The following is a 19,581-nucleotide window of genomic DNA, read 5'->3' on the forward strand; positions in this document are numbered from 1 at the left end:
GCTGTCAGCCGCAGCGCGCCCTCCAGAGGCTGTTGGAGAAATTGCAAGCGAAAACACAGCACTGTTCGGAGAAAGAAACAAACCTTGGTTCAACAAACCTTGGTCCCCTGAGCTACTTTGTCCTACACGGAGCCACAGAGAGGAACTGAGTTAAGGCCACTTCTCTTTCAAGGCAAGGGACAAGAGGATGGGACTTAAGGCAGTCAGAGGACATGGGTTTGGGCCCCAGGAATAGCTGGAAAATGAGGCCATAGGATTTTGAGTTTGGAGCCAGCCTGGGCTAGCTCTCAAAAGATAGAAAGGGGTCAGGGATATGGCTTTGCAAGTAAAAGAGCTAACCTGGCAGGTCGAGGGATCCAAGTTTGACTCCATAACCCACATAAATAGGCAGATGTGGTGGCATCTGATTATACTCTGAGCGTTCCTGCTTGGAGACAGGAGGCAAAAACAGGGCGTTCATTAACTGGAAGCCAGAGGGCCAACTGGCCTGAGTACACAAAACAAAAGGAGCAAGCAGACCCTGCTTCAACAAGGGTCAAGAAGAAACTCCAGAAAACTGTGTACACACACACACATACACACACACACACACACACACACACACACACACACACACACGAGAGGGGGGGGAGGGAGATTCTCCTAACTGAGACCATCATAGATCAAGCCTGTTCTCTGTTCTCAGATGTGGAGATAGCCTGGGCTACTCTTCTATGTGGTCATCCACCTAGAAGGAAGTGCCTCACCTCCTCGAAGCTGGTCTGCACCGGAACTTTCTGGCCTACCCCCCACTCCACCCCCATTAGCAGTGGACACTGGCTCTTTCTTTTGACCAACACAGAGCCAGGCCCTGATCTTTCAGCTCAGCACCTTTGTCCCCAGACTGTTCATTACTGCCCAGCTCTTTGTCCCAGGCAAGCACGGATGCCTTTGGGGTCTCTGTCCTTAACGTCCGGGGACCCCAGGTCCAGGAGAGAGTAAGCTTTTGTTTACTACATTGCAGACAGGACCTCAACCTCAGGGTCGGAGACCCTTCACTGGTACCCCTGGCAGTGCTGACCCTAGGCAGCCGACAGCCTCTATGAACCTCATTTCCCAAGCCACACCCTGTCCACTTCCTGGGGCTATTCCGAAGATCAAATGAATGAAAACAAGGAGAGTGCTTAGCACGTGGGCACAGCTCCCCACACACAGCTGTCATCACCACCAACTCATTATTCCGGACCTCCCTTGCGCCTGAGGCCTGGCTTCCAAGGCTGGGCAGCAGGCGGATGAACTCAGAAGCCACCTCAGCCCCTGGTTGACTCAGGCTGAGGATGCCCCAGAAAAAAAAAATGTGGTTGCTTTATGGTCAGCCTGAGGCCAACAGGCCCTCCCCAGCCTGCTCCACCTCCAGGGTCTATTCGGTGCCTCTTATCTGAGGAGATAAAGGCTGTTTCCCCCTCGGAGAAGACTCTGTTCAACTGCCTGTCTGGCCTTGGCAGCACTCAGTTTCTCTGACCCAGACCTGAGACAGGCTGGACAGGGAAGGCACAGGCCTCTTGAGGATGCCCAGCTCGTGCTTCCGGCAGGATGATGGGCCTGCTGCCTCAGTCCTTGAAAGAATGGATGCCTCCCTCTTCCTCCCACTTTAAGCATTGAGGGAGGTCACTTTAAGAATTGAACAAGTCATTTCACCTGGGAACCTGGCGTATGGGCTGCTGTAGCCAGGGTGGTCATGGCCAGTCTGCTCCAGCCCTCTGTTCTGTGATGGCTCCTGGCAGGGGATGGATGTCCCCTCTCATCCACTCAATTCTTCCCAGCTCTGACTTAAGTACCAGAGCTTGGGTTAGAGTCATTGGGTTTTCAGCTCCTTGTGTGAATCCATTGGACTGAGGTTGTCAAAGCTCAGAGACCTTGGGGGTGGAGAGATGGATCAGCTGGTAAAATGCTTGCTGAACAAGCACAAGAATCTGAGTTCAAATCGCCAGCACCCATGTTTAAAAAAAAAAAAAGGAAAAAGAAAGGAAGGAAGGAAAGAAAGAAAGAAAGAAAGCCAAGCATGGTGGTACATGTTTACAATTCTAACACCAGGGAGACAGAGACAGGGAGAGCCCAGGGACTCATCAGCCAGCTAGCTTAGCCTAATTAGCAAGCCTAAGATCTCAGTAAAATACCTTGTCTCAGAAATATAAAATTAAAAAAAAAAAAACCAGTTTCTGAGGAACAAGATCCAAGACTGACTTCCAGTCTCTATGTGAATCCATACAGATGTGCTGAGAGAGAGAAAGTATGTGTTCTCCCTCTCTTTCTCTCTCTCTCTCTCTCTCTCTCTCTCTCTCTCTCTCTCTCTCTCTCTCTCTCACACACACACACACACACACACACACACACACACACACATACACACACAGGAAAGAAAAAAAACTCAGAGACCCAGGTCATACAGAGGCATCTTGAGATTTTATATACCACCTGGTCTTATACCAAAGCCCCACTAGTCAGGCAGGATTTGAAGATTCCAGCAACAAAAGACTTTGGTGAGCCTGAAGGGAGGCTCTCTGGTCTCATGGGCACCCCTGGTAATGGCAACCAGGGAGAGAGTGTGCATGTCCACTTAGGTTGGGCCCATCAGGCCCGCCTGGGCCTAAGGCTCCTTGCCAGACCCAGATGAAAGTGTGAGGTCATTGGGCCATCCCAGCTCCCTGTCTGATCTCGCTGCCCTGAGTCAGCTCGGCCTTACCCAAACCTCCTCCTCCTGGGGGACCCCAACAATGGCCTGGCCTAGTCTGGGCTGCCACACACAGCCTACCGTCCTCCACTCAGGACCTCCTTCCCTGAGTCACCACGGCTCACCTCACCACCCATCACAGTGTGTAAACAGCCTCCTCCCCCACCCCCACCCCCACCCCCGCAAGCTCCCAGGATTCCTACTGTTAAAGGCCTGGGGGTCAAGTTGAAAGAATAGTGGTCTTCTTCTGCTGCCCCTAACCTCTAAGACTGCTGGGCACATGCCAAGCCTACGCTGATCTCCTGGAGGCTTTGGAGGTGATGACAGTGGCCAATCAGAGGAGGGATCCTGGGAACAGGAGTTTCACATCGCCCTCTGCAGGCCAAGTTCTGAACTTCCCTCGGGGGGGGGGGGCTATAGAAGGTTTTCCGTAGACAGCCTTTTTGTGCTTTATCCAGCCTTTCGATTTACGGTCCCCAAAGCACCCTCGGAGCCCTCTTTTTGTAGCAGACACACTTGGTGCTCAGAGAAGAGAAGGGGCTTGCCTACAGCTCCCTCAACTGGAAGCTTGACCCACATCTGCCACTCCATCTTATCCTGAACTTAAAAGTGCCCCCCTTCAGTCTCCGGGGGACTCTTTGGGCACCTTGCAGATCTCACCTGCCTCACGAAGGTTCATACATCCCCAGTGAGCACTGACCAGGGCTGTCCTTGGTCATTGTACAGCTGCCAGTACCAAAAACTGGCATGTGATACTCAAGAGGCAGCCGTTGGATCTGAGGACCCAGGGGCCATGGACAAGGACGGTTGAGGCAATCCTCACTGACTCTCCTTTCTTGTGCAACTCTTCCTGGCTACACACGTGATCTGGAAATGGAGCGCAGTTACCATCACATCGACAGCAAAGGACAGGAAGATCGGAGGAAATCAAATTCATACAGGCTGGATTTGAGCCTAGAACATCCCTGGGGAAGCACTTGGACCTCCTAACCTGAAAACAGACAAGACGACGTACCTCAGAGGTACTGTCACCAGATTTGATTAGCCGTGTGGGTTGTTACCGCTGACTGACTCTTTCTTGTGGAATCCTCACCCTGGTCATGGATCCGTGAGCACCCATTTATATAGAAGGACACCAGGACCCAAAGGAGAGGAAAGCCATTTGAGGCGAGATGTGGGCCTTGGATTCAAACCTAGCTCAGCCTGATGCCGGAAGCTGGGTTTTCAGCCACTAGCCTGCCCCAGTGAGAAGCAAGAGAAGACTTGGCCAGAGAGGGCTATAATTGGTTGCAAGCACTCAGTGGAGACTTAGGCACTGTCTGGTTTTTAAAAAAGATTTATTTATTTATTATGTACAGTGTTCTGTCTGCATGTATACATGAACAACAGAAGAGGACATCAGATCTCATTATAGTGAGCCACCATGTGGTTGCTGGGAATTGAACTCAGGACCTTTGGATGAGCAGCCAGTGCTCTTAACCTCTGAGCCATCTCTCCAGCCCTGTTTATTGACTAGAGCTGAGGACGTTTTCTAGGGGAGATAACATTTGAGATGGAGCCTGGCTTGATGGCGCATGTCTGTAATCCCAGCCCTTCAAAAGGTGGAGACCAGAGGGTCAGGGGTTCAAGGTCCTTGGCTATATAGGGAGTTTGAGGTCAGCCTTGGTCACATGAGACACTACCTCAAAAATAAAAACAAAAACAAGGCACAGAATTGTAGTGAGCCTTGAAGGAGGGACAGAACGAACCAAGTAGAAATCAAGAAATGATATGTGGCCCTGCCAAGCACTGAGGCAACGCCAGGCAGAGCACTGAAGTTGGCTGTGGTCTGTTGGGTGTGGGCCACTCAGACAAGGACTGAGGAGACAAGGAAGGAAAAAATAGGTCAGGGTCAGACTCACACAGACCCAATGCCAGCACAGGCGTCTGTTGAGATAGGTCACTCTGATGTTACACTAGGTCCCAGCCTCGAACTTCCAACTGAAGCAAGCTACCGTTGTCCAGATGCCAGAGTTCTGGCACACCTCTTGTCTGGTGTGTCACTGAATGGTGTGTGGAAGCAAATGTGAGTGACTGGGCCCAACCAGGTGCAGCTTCCTTCGGAGAGACCAGGCAATACAGAACAGCAGAGAAGATGCTTGTGGGAATCGACCCGTGGCCTGAGGATGGCACAACTCCAATGATAGTCTATACATATGCACAAGTGCATGCAACACACACACATACACACACAGTTACTCACACATACACGCACACACACACACAGTTACTCACACATACACACACACACACACACACACACACACACACACACACCCCTCCCTCACAAAACAGCAGCCACACTGTGGGGTCCATACACTCCACATGTCGCAGTGCGTTGCAGAAGCTGGCCACAGGCCTTCTCACTTTGGCTCTACCTCAAAGCTGTCAGGCATGATACTTCCTCCTCAGATACCTTTGATGGATACAGCCTCTGCCATTCAGTGTGCCCTTTGTCATCTGGACCCCTGATTCATCCCCCACACCCTGGACCTGCCCTGGGCAATAATTTAGCTCCTGTCTGCCCTGCCTTCCTGAGCTCAGTTGTACCGCTCCTGGGTCATTCATGGCTTGGGATTCCCAGAGCCACCAGAAAAGTCATGCCTTCAGGCAAGGAGGTGGTACCCTGGGCACACCTCGTCTCATGAATGTCAACTAAAACCCCAGTGGGAACTCCAGCTTTGTCTGCCTTCTGGGCACCAAGTCGTCCTGATGATACAAGCATCACTTAGTTTGGGCTGACATCAAATTCTAGAATGAAGCACTTTACTTCAGCTAGGCCCAACCTCCTGGTGGCTCACACCTTCCCAGAGGGGAAAGGCGGCCTTCTGGTGGGGCTCTGGGTGTGCCTTGGAAAACACGGGTTCTAGGCAACAGGGTGGGTGTGGCCCTGAAAAATACCAGCCACATGTCTTGGCTGGTGGTGGTGGGGACAGAGGAAAAAGTTGGGTTCTAAGCCCTCCATGTGCAGGGGCCTGGGCTTTGGGAGACAGAGCAGGTGGAATATCCTGAGTTCCTAGGCTTGGGGACTGGCAGCTTAGTCTTCTGCAACCTCGGTTTCTTCCTCTGGGTTCACGACCAAGGGAATTTCCATTTCTGGATGCCTGTCTGAATTTTCTTGTTAAAAATTATCTCATTGTCATTCGAGCATATGTATCAGACAAGAAAGGGGACTTGACTCTATTCATTAGAAGTGTACGCACAAAGTTCAGTCTGATAACCCATCTTGTTGCATTCAGTTTCATCCAAGCCTTTAGTCTGTCCCGTGTATCCAAGCCTCGGCTAGAGCCTAAAATTAGAATTCCGGAGAAAACGGTGTGTGCCAGTGCCTCGTTATCTGATGGGAGCGGGGATCTCTTCCTCAGAAACGATAGATTCTGTCTTAGCAAAAGCACAAACTTCCATCCAACGCTCAAGCTCTGACCGTCCTCATGAAGAAGGACAGATGAACTGGAGGGCAGGTGTATGGAGAGAAAAGGCTCAAATAGGGATAAGTGAATGGAAGGCGGGATGGAGAGTTGGATGGATGACTGATGGATGGATGAAGGATGAGTGGATGGATGGATGGAGGGATGGGTAGGTGGACAGATGGTGGAGGGGGTAGGTGGACGGATGATGGAAGGAAGGACGGATGATAAAAATGGGTGGACATATGGACAAATGGGTGGGCGAACAGCGGGATAAAGGATGGGTGTGTGGATGAGTGGGTGGATGGTGGAAGGGTGGGTTGGGTAATGGATAACTGAATAAACTGTGGATAAACTGAAGGGTTATTAGCAGAGAATTATAAAAGAGATGCCTCTAGCCCTACCTCCTGCTTACTGTGTGGCTTTCTTTGAGAAAGCCGCTTTTCTTGGTGTCTCATCTGTACTGAGATCGAATTCAACCTATCTCCCAGGTCAGCTTGAGGATCCAGTGAAAATAAAAGTGAGCTGTGTACGGTGTCCAGGCCTCGGACGCTGTCCTCTTAGGCTTGGGCTGTTTAGAGACACAGGTAAGAGGCCCGTGTCTGTTCTTGGAGTCCCCATATTCCAAAGCCTGCACTGGGCTCTCTGCCTAATATGAACAGGGAACCGTCCTCTGAGAACTGCTGTGTGGAGGGCCACAAAGAGGACATTGGAGGCACACAGGGTCCAGAGCCAGATCTGAGGAGCAACATGGGTGTGTTTCTTAATCTTGGCTCTACCACTCCCTAGCTGTCACTGAACAGGTCACTTTCTGTTTGTTGCTGTCACTGAACAGGTCACTTTCTGTTAGCTGTCACTGAACAGGTCACTTCCTGTCAGCCTCAGTTTCCTCATTTATCAAACAAGAACTTTGTACAGTACCCATCCCATGGGCGCATTGGGATGGTTCATGGGATTGGTGAGTGCACATCACTTATTACATTAAGTACTCAATAAATGTGTGCTCCCCTTAAACTCCTAAAAAGCCAAATGGGGAACAAGGGCCTTAACGTTTGGAGTTCAAAGGTTTCTGTCCTAACTGCTGAACCTCTGTGTTCATTTACCTACTTTAAAATGTCCATCAGACTCTCAGAGGCGTCTGTCCAGCGTTGACGGACACTGCCTGAGTTCCGCCAGGAGTCCAGCTATTCCGTAGGCCTTGGTAACCCTGTTCTGGTTGCTCTTAGTTTAATAACAAACAAGGCACATGAATTATGCCCTTAAATGTATGCTTTAATTGGGAGATAGAAATCTTTCCAAGTGGGCTGAGGTGAAAACGGGAAGAGGACAGAAAGGAGTAGTCCCTGAGGAAGCATGGACCAGGGGAGCCCGTCCCACAAGCCTCACATGGCCTTTGTGAAGACCCAGATGTGGGTGGGCAGTGGCAGGTCTTGCTGGCTCCAGGTGAGCCGGGACTGATGGCAGGAGGCCCAGGCCACCAACCAGAAGGAGGCCCTGAGGCTAAGGGCCCTCCTGCCCCAAGAGGGGTGGCTCAAGCTACAACCTCCCAGGCAAGTGACAATGGGAATGTCTGAAGACTTCTGCAGTCCCCAAGCTCCCAGCCAAGGCTGGCTCTAAGGCCAAACCCTCTCCACGCAGCGGCCAGTAGGCGCCTGGCCAGTCTTGTTCCCTGCTGCTCACTCTAAGTCCCCTGCACAGCATGTACCTGCCAGCCGGACACTGTGCCCCTTCTATCCAGGGTACAAACAAACTTCCTGAAGCTTGGTAGGGCTGGTTTTCCAGAGATGGGGGGGGCCTAGCTGGGAACCAGACCCACATAGCCGCAGACTGTGGAACCTCCATTCGTAGGGCTCTGAACTACAGGAGGTTGGGTTCTGAACGCCACGGGTAGTCAGGGCTGATGGCATCAGTTGGAAGGCAGAATAGCAGAAGCAAGGAAGGGGCTGGCGAAGGCCTCATGCTCCAGGGCCTGCTGTAGGCCATCCCTCTTCTGTGGGACAATGTCCCTGGAGCACTCGGCCCTTGCTCCTGGGAATCCTCCATCTACTGCAGTATTCCTGGTGGCAGGACAGCTGCTCCTTGGTTCAAGGGTGCTAGAGAGATAGCCTAGGTACCTCCCAGTGTCCAGCATTTCTTTCAGTGGGGTCCTTCTGATAGCTTTTCCCAAAGGGGCCCAGATGGACCCGAGGGTAGACTCATGGGTGTGTGAGAAGGGTGAGTCTTGATCAGAATCTAAGAGAGCATACCCATTACAGCTCGCGCAGGTCCCTAGCTCATCTATGGATTGGGGGTTGATGACTGGTGGGGATTTCTTCTGGGCAATTCCTAGCTTCTCGTTCAAAAATAAACTTCAGTCGTTCTGTTGCCAGCCTTCACTCCCCGAAAATCCTCTCTCTGTCTCTGTCTCTGTCTCTGTCTCTGTCTCTGTCTCTGTCTCTGTCTCTGTCTCTGTCTCTGTCTCTGTCTCTGTTCTCTCTCTCTCTCTCTCTCTCTCTCTCTCTCTCTCTCCTAGACAAATGCCAAGCTGGTGAGGGAAACTTATTTGTGCAAGAAAGTTCCCCCAAATTCTTGCTCGGTGGCGCCAGGTGTGCCCCCACCCCCCTTTCTGTAGCTGCGAAAGACCCCAGGCAGTTTGCAGGGCACTGCAGAGCAAGAGGACTCAGCAAAATGGGTGGCAGGGGCAGTTGGTGAGGACCACAACACCAAAGCCAGCAAAGCAGCGAGGCAAGGGCATGCAGCCAAGTCACTTGGAAGGACTAGGGACAGTGAACAGGAGTGTGCACCAGACCTACCATGAGGGACATAGGTGATTGTTAGGGCCTAGGCCAAGAGATTCCAGGGTCTAGGGAGGCTATTTTGTTTTTTGTGTTTTTTTGTTTTTTTATGTGTTTGTTTGCTTGCTTGCTTGCTTACTTGTTTATCCACTTTACACCCTGATCCTAGCCCCCTCTCTCCTCTCCTCCCATAGGGAGGTTATTTTTAACTCAGCTTAATTTCTCTACCTGGAAAACAGCTCTTGTCAGTGGGGTAGCACTGTTCCCGGAAAGGCTCCATCCCCTAAGACAGGCTAGACTCGCTCAGGTTCCTAGGCAGGCCTCTCCATTACATTATAGCCTAGCCTGTCCAGCTGGAGCCCCGAGCCAAGGAAGGAGAGAAACCAGAGCCAGTGAGACAGCTCCCTGTGCTGACCCTGTGAGGCTGCAGTGGCCCCTGCCCTGTCGTCACCCTTTTCATCCCCAGAAGGATCCTGTCTCCTGCCCCATTTAAGTCTCCTATTATGCCGCCCAGACCCAGAGCCTCTGCTTCCCTATTGTCCTGGCATTTTGCATTTGTATGAAGATTAGACAAGTTAGAACCCTGCCTCTGGCTGCCCCTGGTCTTTCTCTTTTACTTTCTCAAATCCCAGCTCCTGTCTTTCTCTCTGCTTCCTGGTTCTCCCTGCCTTTATCTGTTTGTTTTCCTCCCCATCTTGACCCTACTTCTTCTCCACTGACCTGCTCTTTCTTCTGTCTTCGGGTTCCTCGCCCTCTACACCCCCACACAAATCTCTATCCACATTCTCTCAGAACCTAATAGAAACGCTCACCTCACTCCAGAGCTATTCTTCTGAGTTTTTACAGAGCTGGGGCACGGGGAAGGGCAGTGAGCCCCACATGGGAATCCAGTCCATTGTGGCTTACTGGTGAGATCAAGATTGGGGTTGCAACAGGGGTTCTGTCGTGTGCCAGCTATGGAGTTGATGTGCATCCCCCCCACATCCCCCACACACACACAGACATACACACACACACACACACACACACACACACAGACACACACACACACACACACACACACACACCTCTGCTCTCTGAGCCTCCTTGTGGGCACTCTTGGAACTGACACTAGAGGAGAGGAGCTGCATCCTAGGGTCACCACGAGAAGTAACAAATGCCTGAGCACCTGAGTACATCATAGGTGAAAGTGTGTTCTTGCTTCTTCTGTGCCAGCCTGGGACAGCTTTCACTCACTGCACTTGCTGCATCCTTCATTTGCTCTGCTAGACATCTCCAGGCTTACACACACACACACACACACACACACACACACACACACACACACGCACACTCACACACACACACATACCATACACACAAACACTCATACATACAATACACAAAACACACCACACACACAAACACATAACACACACAGAAATACTCACACATATAATACACAAAACACACCACATACACGAACACATAACACACACACACACACACCCCACCACCACCACCACCACCACCACCACCACCACACACATACTGGTTACCCTGGGAAGAGGCACAATAGCCTATAACTTTCCATCCCCTGTTTCCTCTTTATCCATTTTTAATGCAGGAATTAAAAACTCCACACAGACATAAAAAGATGCTGAACAGTCTGGGTACGGACTAAAAGCAGGTCAGACCTAAGTCATTCTCTGTCCCTCAGAAAGCATTCACAGGAGCTCCTGCAGTGTGCCCTGTGTACAGGGAAGGCCGCAGGCCATGCCCTCTGCAGGGTTTTGGAGCTTGAGAATATAAGTCCACTGCCATGATGAGTCAAGCAGCCCTAGAAATTCCTAGGACTTTGAGCCCCTTTCCCATGTACCTGCAGGCAGGCTCCCTGAAAGGCGCTACTGGAGCAGACTTTGTCAGGACAGGACAGGCACAAAGAGGCTGCCAGTGCTTCAAGGTGCTCCTTCTGTCCCGCCCCTGCCCCACGGTATATCTTTGCTTTTGCCTCCAACAAGACTGGAAGCAGAATGCCAGGCCCAGAGCCCTCTTTTTCCTCATCCTCCTTCTCCATTTATTTATTATTGGTGTGTGTGTGTGTGTGTGTGTGTGTGTGTGATATGTCTGTGTGCGTGTGGGTGGATGCACACTGTGGCACATGTGTGGAGGTCAAAGGACAATGTTCAGGTGGCAGTTCTCTCTTCCTGCCTTATTTAAGGCAGGATCTCTCTGGTCACTGCTGGATTTCTCTACTCCAGCCAAGCTGGCCTGTAAATTTATAGGCAATTCTCCAGTCTCCCCCTCTCAACTCACCATAGGAATGCTGGGATTGTAGATCCGCATCACCGCTGGGTTCCATGGATCAAACTCAGATCATCAGGTTTGTGTGGCAAACACTGTTACCATCTGAGCCACCTTGCCAGCCTCCCTGCCTTTTCCATTTTTTATTTTATTTTATTTTTTTTTTGCATAAAGTAGCCACAGAGGTAAGGCAAGATATTCTGTGGCGTCCCTGGTGGGAAAGCACTCAGGACACCTCTGCGTGCCAGTGGAGCATCTTCCTAGAGTGAGCTCTCAAGCATCTCATCTATATCAAAGGGGTATTTGAGTCAAACAGAGAAGGGAGCCATCTGTTTAGGCCTTGTTTGGCAAACAAGGAAACTGAGGCCCAGGAGGCTATCCCTGGCCATGATTGCATAGCTGAGTAGTTTCCATAAAGGACCAGACCGTCTACTGGCAGAGGGAAGGAAGGGGTCGGTCGGTGGATTTCCTCAGATGAGGCTGTCAAAGGTCAGGGATGAGTTGTGCCCTTCCTGAGGCCAGCGGTCCGAAAGGGGCTCTGACTCGCCCAAGGCCATGAAGCCTTGAGTGGGCCTTTCACTTCCCACGCAGTGAGGGGACATATCAGCTTGCTTCACAGCGGGCATGGATGCGGGTGGCAGATTCCCTGTGAATAGGAAGGGCTTTGCTTTGAGACCTCTGCTCCAAACTTCCAGTTCTGGAGCGCCACTGGGAGAGCAGGGAGGGGGCTGGGAGCACCTAGGGCTGACTTCAAACTCAGAGGGGCCCTGGGCCTGCAGGGAGCCTGGAGACTCCTAAAGGTGTTCCAGCGCAACTCAGAGGGTGGAGCCCAGCCTTCCACCTCCCTCCCCCCACCTCACCGGGAGGCCAGGGCGGGCCAGGCACCCAAGGAGGAGGCGGTGTCCCTGGCTTTCTGCCCAAGGTGCAGCAGCAAGGCGAGGCGGGGCTGCACCAGCAGGGGCGGGCACCCTGACTGGTATTAAAAGAGGCGGTCAGGGCACCTCAGCAATGAGCTCTCAGCTCCGCTTAGCAGCAGGACACTGGCGACAGGCGCTCCCTGCTCCCTCGGTCCAGCCAAGCGCGCTGCTGCTATGGTCTCCACACCAACCGCCTGGTGTTCCATCGCTCTGGCCCTGCTTTTGGCTCTGCATGAAGGTGAGCTGCCCTCCCTCGTCTGTTGTTGCCCCGAGGTCCATCCATTGGTGTCTCTTCCAGGGGCAAGGTGCTTCCCACAGCCAGAAGTGGGGTCATAGAGCAAGGAGCCCACAGTAGGAGCTGCCGCTGCAGTGTAGTCACAGCGCAGGGACAGCGCGGGTGGCTGGGGCTTCCCCAGGCTAGCCAGTGGTTCCTGAGTACGGAGAGTGCCAACTTCCTTATTGTGCAAGAGGAGGAGCCCTGCGGTCCCCTATCCCAGGCAGCCCAGGTGTCCTGACCTCCTCTCCACCTCTCTCTCCCCGGCTCTTGTGTGCAGGGAAGGGTCAGGCAGCTGCCACCCTGGAGCAGCCAGCATCGGCACCCAAGGGCCGAGGCCCCCACCTGCGTTTCCGTCGTTGCTCCTGTAATTCCTGGCTTGACAAGGAGTGCGTGTACTTCTGCCACCTGGACATCATCTGGGTGAACACTGCAGGGTAAGCATTCACCAGGACTGTGGGAGAGGGTGGTGGGTGAAAGCCTGCGGCAGGCTAGCACCCTCTGCATCTGCCTGGCTCCCCATGAGCCCCCGATGGGAACCTGGAAGAATACCCATAGTGACTAGTTATGAATCAACTCCCACGTGGGAGACACTAGAACTGGGCAGAGGGCCCTGTACCCTTCAAACCCTCACAAACAGCCTGTGGGAAGGTGCTAGCTGTATGTTTCCAGATCAGAGGACGCCGGGGGCTCAGAGACGCGAGGTGACCTCTTCAGGGTCACACAGGAAGGAATAAGTGGTAGAATCTTTTCCAAATCTAGGGATGCTGGATCTCAAGCACACTTCCCCTGCAGAGAATTAGCCCGTGCAGGAGAGCAGCTGGCCACAGCATGCTCTATGTGGAGCACCACAAGTGCAGGTCTGTCCGCTGAGCCTCCAGGCTCCCCACAAGGCCGGCAAGGCTGCAGCCCCACACAGGGCAGACAAGAAGTCTGCCTAGGATAACCCAGGCAGGAGCCAGAGCTGGGTTCTGCCTGCCCCACGCTGCCTCCAGGCCCCTGCATACCTCAGGTTGAAGTTTCTGTGTATGTTTGTGTTGGTTTTTTTTTTTTCCCCTTCTCCAAATTGCATAAGGCAAGAGAAGCTGAGCACATAAGCGTGTGTAGAGCTAATCCACATCCAAACGCTGGCTCAGGGCGGGAACCCTGCCAGTCCCTGCGTGCTGGGTCCACCCAGAATCACTGTAGCTCCAACTACCAGGCCACCTAAAATTAGCTGTTGACCAAAGGTGTTGAGTGGACTAGCCTCAGGGCCCCTACTCTGCCTGCCTTGGCCAAACTGGATCAGAAATCAATCCAATTACACATGCACAAGCAGGAACGTGCATGCAACACACACACACACACACACACACACACACACACACACACATCTCATAGGTGTATTTGCCGTACTTCCCCCAGCAAGTGGGAAACCAACTGGAGGATACTTGGCTGTGAGCTGCGTGCTTTTCCCTGGCAGCAGAACAGGCTTCCCTTCCTCCCGGCCTAGATAGAGGGTTCCTTTGAGCACAGAGGACCGACCTGGGCTTCGCTGGGACTGCAGACTTTCCCCTGCAGGAGCTCCTAACAGAGCAGTGTGCAGAGGCATTGGCAGAGGAGACTGTACTTGCGTGGCTGACAATATGGGACGGAGTCAGGCGGTCACCTCTCTTGGCCATCCTGGAGGTGTGGCTGGCTGCACAGTGTAGACAGTCCCTGCTGGCCGATGGTGTGTTTATCTAATCCTGACTCTCCTCTCCAGTTCTCCTCTCTGTCTCCCCCCACCCCATGTACACACTACCTTGCTGGCTTCTCGCCCACAGACAGACAGCTCCCTACGGCCTGGGAAATCCGCCAAGGCGCCGGCGCCGCTCCCTGCCAAGGCGTTGTGAGTGCTCTTCTGCCGGGGACCCTGCCTGTGCCACCTTCTGCTATCGAAGAGCCTGGTATGTATGGACTCCTAGCCTTCAGGGGTTAGGTGACTGCTAGCTGGGACCAGGCCTGGAAGCAAGGTATCTGGGAGACTAATAGAGACAGAGGCCCAGAGGTGGGCCCATGAGTACAGTTGGTCTATGGCAGAGTCCCTCCCAAGTCCCACAGGAAGGAATATCCTCAGTTCCTCCCTCTGCTCAGCTCCCAGGCTTCTGAGAACACATATCCCCATTCCCGGGCAGACGAGGTACAGCCCAAGTGATAGCCCAGCCTCAGAGAGGCCAGGCGTTGTGTCAGGCTTACAAGGAACCAGCATCCACACCCCCAGGTTTTAAGCTCTGATATTTCATAGTTTGTTTAGAAGAAAAATAACATCTAGAGCCAGCAATCTGTGTGACAAGTACCAGAGTTGCCGTTATGTCAGGGAACTGGGCTGCTCTCCTTGGTTTTCCCGTCTGTGAAGGGGGAGAATGCATTCGTCCCTTCCTCCTTTCGAACCATTGAGAAAGCAAGGACTGGGCGCTCCGGTTCCCATGACAGTTTACGGGAAACTCCTCCTCCGGGGATCAAGCTGGGGCTCCACCCCTGCCTCAGTTTCCCCTGCCACTGCAGGTGGCTAGATTCTGGGAAGGCCAGCCACCCATCTGCCTCATTCTGAGGCTCAGAACACATTCCCAGTAGCTCAGTTTTCCTTGATACCCACCCCGCCTGTGAGGGAAGGGTGCCAGGTGCACAGTGTGGAAATGGATCTGCTCCTGAGGGCAGGGGTGGGGGCTGGGCTGGGCCTGAAGCCAGGTAGCTTCAGGGTTCTGGCCAGCCCCTCACTTGTTGCCACTCTTCACCCAGGCCTGAAGCTCTGGTCATCCCAAGCAGCCAGACTCCTGTAACTACATCCAAGACTGGCGAGAGGTGGGCCGCTGAGGGAGACCTCCTCCGAAAGCTGAGGTGAGGGTAACTGCATGGCTGCTTGCTTTCTGTATGCATTACGTGTTTGCCTTATTTTCTGTGTGAGGCAGAATTGGGTCATCATTGTCTGTGCTAGAAAACAGAGGCTCACACAGGTTTAGAGCCACACTGCGTTTAACACATCTGGCCTGTGCTCTTTGCTTTTTTTAAGTTCTTATATTTATTTTTACATGTCTGAGTATTTTGCTCTCATGTACATATGTGCACCAAGTGTGTGCAAGTTGCCCTTAGAAGTTACAAGAAGGTATCGTCTGTATGTAACTTATATTATTTAAGAAGAGGTCATTGGATCCTCTAGAACTGGAATTGTAGATCACTGTGAGCTGCCATGTGGGTTCTGGGAACAGAGCCCTGGTTCTCTGCAAAAGCAGGACATGCTCTTAACCACTGAGCCATCTCTCTAGCCACAAGCCTACATTTTTCCCCCAGAGCTGAGGACCGAACCCAGGGTCTTGTGCTTGCTAGGCAAGCGCTCTACCACTGAGCTAAATCCCCAACCTCCAAGCCTACATTCTTAATTATTCCATTCTGGGGCCACCGGGTATGTACTGGGCCTTGAGGGTTCTGACTGGGAAGCAGCACAGTTATTCAGTCGAGCATCTTCCCTGTATGGGGCTTGGGGTGAGTGATGCGCTGTGTTGCTCGCTCCTTCCGTACTCCCGATGGAATCTCCTCCCTTGGTGGTCATAGGGGGCTCAGCACAAGAAGACCCACAAATGTTTGTCCAAGCAAGCTAGCTCAAGGATGGAAACCTCACCATGGGCCATTCAACAGAGTGACCCAGGGGCACCTGGTGGGGCAGAGACTACTGGCTGAGAACCCCACCTCGGCTACAAACAGGCTTTGTGAGCTCTGGCTGCTGGCTGTGGCTCAGATTTTGGCTTTTGAAGTAAGAGGTTAGCAATGTCCATCCTGCAGGGTTTTCATGAGGTTGGTGTGCTGATGTCCATGAAGTATGTCCCTGTAGAGCTCTGGAGGCCTTGGCCATATCTGCCTCCAGAGGTGGTAGGACAGGTAAGGCAAGCCTCTGCATATACTCCAGAACTGCCTGAGAATAAAGGAGGCTTTGCAAATCCACAGCACTTCACAGAGCTTGCTTTACTACCCAAGCATTCATCCTGGTGACAATGCAGGAGTTTTGTTATTCCTGTTGTTTGGGGGTCGTTTGTTTGTTTGTTTGTTATTGTTATTTGGTTTGGTATGGTTTGATCTTGAGACAGGATCTCTCATTCAGTATGTATGAATCCGGCCTTGAGCTCAGGGCTGGAGCTCTGTCTCAGCTTTTCAAGTGCTGGGCCTGCTTGGTATCTTAAAAGTAGAGAAATGGTTTCAGAGAAGGCAAACCCTGCCCAGGTCCCTACAGCCTGACCCCGAGGCCTGCATTCTCACTCCCAGATAGAGATCTTAGGATCAGGAAGTGGAGAGGTGCAAGCTCCCAGAGCCGTGGTAATGACCTCAGCAAAGCTTAAAAGGTCACTAAGGACCATGCAGTTTAGGATAGAGGAGGATGGATGCCAGGAAGGGACGAAGGACATTCACAAGGCGTGGGAAAAGGATAGCACACCATGGACCACCCCCAGGCTGCTCTTGGCAGACCTCTCATCCTGGCAGCATCCAATGCTGAGCATAAGCACTGCAGGTGCCCCCATGAGCAGCCAAGCTCCTGGGCCTGGACTGGACTGACCTGCCTAGACCTCAATGGGCAGTCCTTGCATGGGGCTACAGCCCCATTCTGACCAGGGACAGCTGCTCTCTGAGACCTAGGCAGAGGCTCTAGGCTCAACCACCTCTCTCCTAAGGGAGCCCAGGATATCCTCTGTCTCCCGAGATGCTAAGTGATCCTCCTTTATTTCCAGGGACATTTCTGCTACCAAGCTCCGCTTTGCCAGGCTACGGCCGGAGGTGACAAGAGAAGCCAGCCCTGCACACTCTAGACGGAGGAAGAGATAACATCATGAGCTGCAGGACCATTGAGAAGGAAGCCCATGTGGAGACGCGGGAATGGGCAGCTGGTGGGAGACCCTACGCCTGTCTCCTGGGCCAAGGCCTCAGCTCCGGTCAGCCAGACCCATCTGATGGCTTCAGCACAAGCCTCTGGCCTCTCTTACAGCAAGCAGCTCTGTGCCCTTACACTGCCAGGGCTACCCTCAGCACCCGGGCCACAGTGCAGCCTCCCAGGGCTGGCTGCTGGCTACAGCCCTGCTTGAAAGAGCTGTGTGAGGCCAAATGAACACCCTGACTGTGTCCAGAGGAGTGTCCTGTTTGCTGGACTGCAATCCAGGAGAAAGCCCCACAGCAGGACACAATTACCTAAGCCACACCTGGAGACTGGTCAGGTCAGCCTGATGACTGACGTCCTGGCTGGCCCCAGTGGCCCTGTCTGGTCCCCCTACCCTAGAGGTCTTGCCACCTTGTTCTCTTGGGACACTTTTGGGGGTGCAGAGCCTGCTCTGCCTCCCTCATCTGTATATAACTTACTTGCTCTGAGAACTTTGAGATCCTTATTTATTTTTAACATATTTTTTTAGAGCCTCCGTTGTTTACTTATGAACTCCTGTTTGTAATAAAGGATGAAATGGTCTTGTAGCAGTTTTGTCTTGGCCAAGCAGAGGTGAGAGGCTCCTTCTAGGAGGGTCCATTTGGATGGCAAAAGGACACAGGAAGAAAAGGAAAAGTTCAACAACGTGGGTAGCTGGAGCCCAGGTTCTGCTTGCCCCTTGCTGAGTTTCTCTTGCTCCTAAGGTGCTCCTCTCTGGATTCCCGCCCCCCCACCCCCCACCCCCCCAGCCCCACCCCCACACCCCGTCATGACTTAGCCTGTCTGCAACAGTGATGTCAGCACTCTGGGTCATACACTTATACCAGACCAGAATACAATGGCCAGGCCTTCCTCAAGAGCATGTTTGGAAGGAGCTAGCTCTACGGAGGTGCAGAGACCATCTTCAGCTCCAGAAATCTTGTCCAGCCAGGGTCTGACAAGGAGGCCACAGCATAGCTGTCCTATGACAGGTGGAACATGATGGATGTGTCCATGTGCAACTTTGATGGTCAGTGATGAGTGCCAAGACCCAGCCTCAGCCTGGTCCTGGCCCTCCCTCTCCCTTGGGACCTCAGGAGGTCCAGGAGTGAAATTCAACATCTCTGTGACTGATGGAAATCAGGGTGAGCCTGTGTCTGGACCATTCCCGCTGGCAGCTAGCTGCCTGGACCCTTGGACCAGCTGAATCTCCCGCAAACAAGCTGCGTCCTATTCCCTTAGCTGGAAGTGGCTGGCTCATACTGGGAGTGGCAGGCTGTGACCTGAGCCCGCTGTCAGAAAATATTTATGGAACAGGCAATAATCCTTTACATACCTGCTACAACTCTGCCTTCTTCACGAAGCCAACCCCAGCCTCCTCCTGGGAGAGCAGCGCACTGGCGTGTTTTGAACTTTCCCTGCACACTGGCTTGTTTCATAACTCTTCTCAGATTAACCCATTTTATCTTCACAGCAGCGCTGAGGTGTAGAGACTTCCAGAGCCCACGTTTTCTAGATGAGGAAAAGTGGCACACAGGGACAAGCACAGACTTTCCTCGGGTCACACAACACAAATAAGAGCACGAGGACTGGAATCCAGAGTCTCTAGCATCCATGTGTATAATAAATATGTGTTGCTTGAATTCCTGGACCTCTCTTGCAGTTTGACCTTGAACTCTCTCTCCTTCTGGGCCCCTGTAAGTCTCCTGTAGAGAACAGAAAGAGGTAATTCTCAGCCGACAGGCTGTCAGAGCAGAAAGTGGCAAGCTCTGGCCCCGGGAAGCAGGTGGCACATGCAATGGGCACTGAGCCAAGAGACTATGTGGGGGCAGACGGGGACTGGCTAGGGTAGAGGTGGGGGTCAGAGAAAGGAGTCCACACGAGAGTGGTGCTGTCAAAGGTGAGTAAGAGGCCAATGTGTGTGTGTGTGGAGGGGGGTGCTTAGTGGGAAAAAGGTACCTGCTACCAAAACTCACAACCTGAGTTTGGTCCTTCATCCCCACAGGGTGGAAAGAGGGAACTGGCTTCCAAAAGTTGCCCACTCACCTCTACATGTGCCCCGTGGCATGTACATACCCCTACACACACACACACACACACACACACACTTAGTTTTAAAGTTTTAAATATAAAATAAATGTTTTAAAAAGAAAAAAGATAAGTAATATTGGAATAGAAGGAAGTCAGAATCAGGATAGACATGAGCCAGGAGGGGAGGCAAGGTGTGGGTGTGAGGTGGCAGAGAGGTCCTCCAGAGAAGCTCTGTAGCCAAAGCAGGCG

General features: G+C 52.6%; 1 protein-coding gene across 1 annotated transcript; it reads left to right on the top strand.

The window, feature by feature from the left end:
* The first annotated feature begins 12,234 nt into the window (after positions 1 to 12,234).
* Positions 12,235 to 18,066, top strand: EDN2 (endothelin 2). The gene is made up of 5 exons (XM_084784718.1): positions 12,235 to 12,368; positions 12,685 to 12,841; positions 14,210 to 14,332; positions 15,165 to 15,263; positions 17,141 to 18,066. The coding sequence occupies exons 1-5, from the start codon at positions 12,305 to 12,307 to the stop codon at positions 17,232 to 17,234; spliced, it is 537 nt and encodes a 178-aa protein (XP_084640844.1). The 5' UTR covers positions 12,235 to 12,304; the 3' UTR covers positions 17,235 to 18,066.
* Positions 18,067 to 19,581: the final 1,515 nt, after the last annotated feature.

Source organism: Acomys minous (genome assembly GCF_964271855.1).
Source record: "Acomys minous genome assembly, chromosome: 6".
Taxonomy (NCBI): Eukaryota; Metazoa; Chordata; class Mammalia; order Rodentia; family Muridae; genus Acomys; species Acomys minous.

Bases quoted from the DNA above. Each gene is read 5' to 3' on its own strand.
- EDN2 (XM_084784718.1), top strand. From the start codon at position 12,305: ATGGTCTCCACACCAACCGCCTGGTGTTCCATCGCTCTGGCCCTGCTT. The intron at 12,842-14,209 runs GTAAGCATTCAC...TCTCGCCCACAG, and splicing joins ATCTGGGTGAACACTGCAGG to ACAGACAGCTCCCTACGGCC. The intron at 14,333-15,164 runs GTATGTATGGAC...CTCTTCACCCAG, and splicing joins TTCTGCTATCGAAGAGCCTG to GCCTGAAGCTCTGGTCATCC.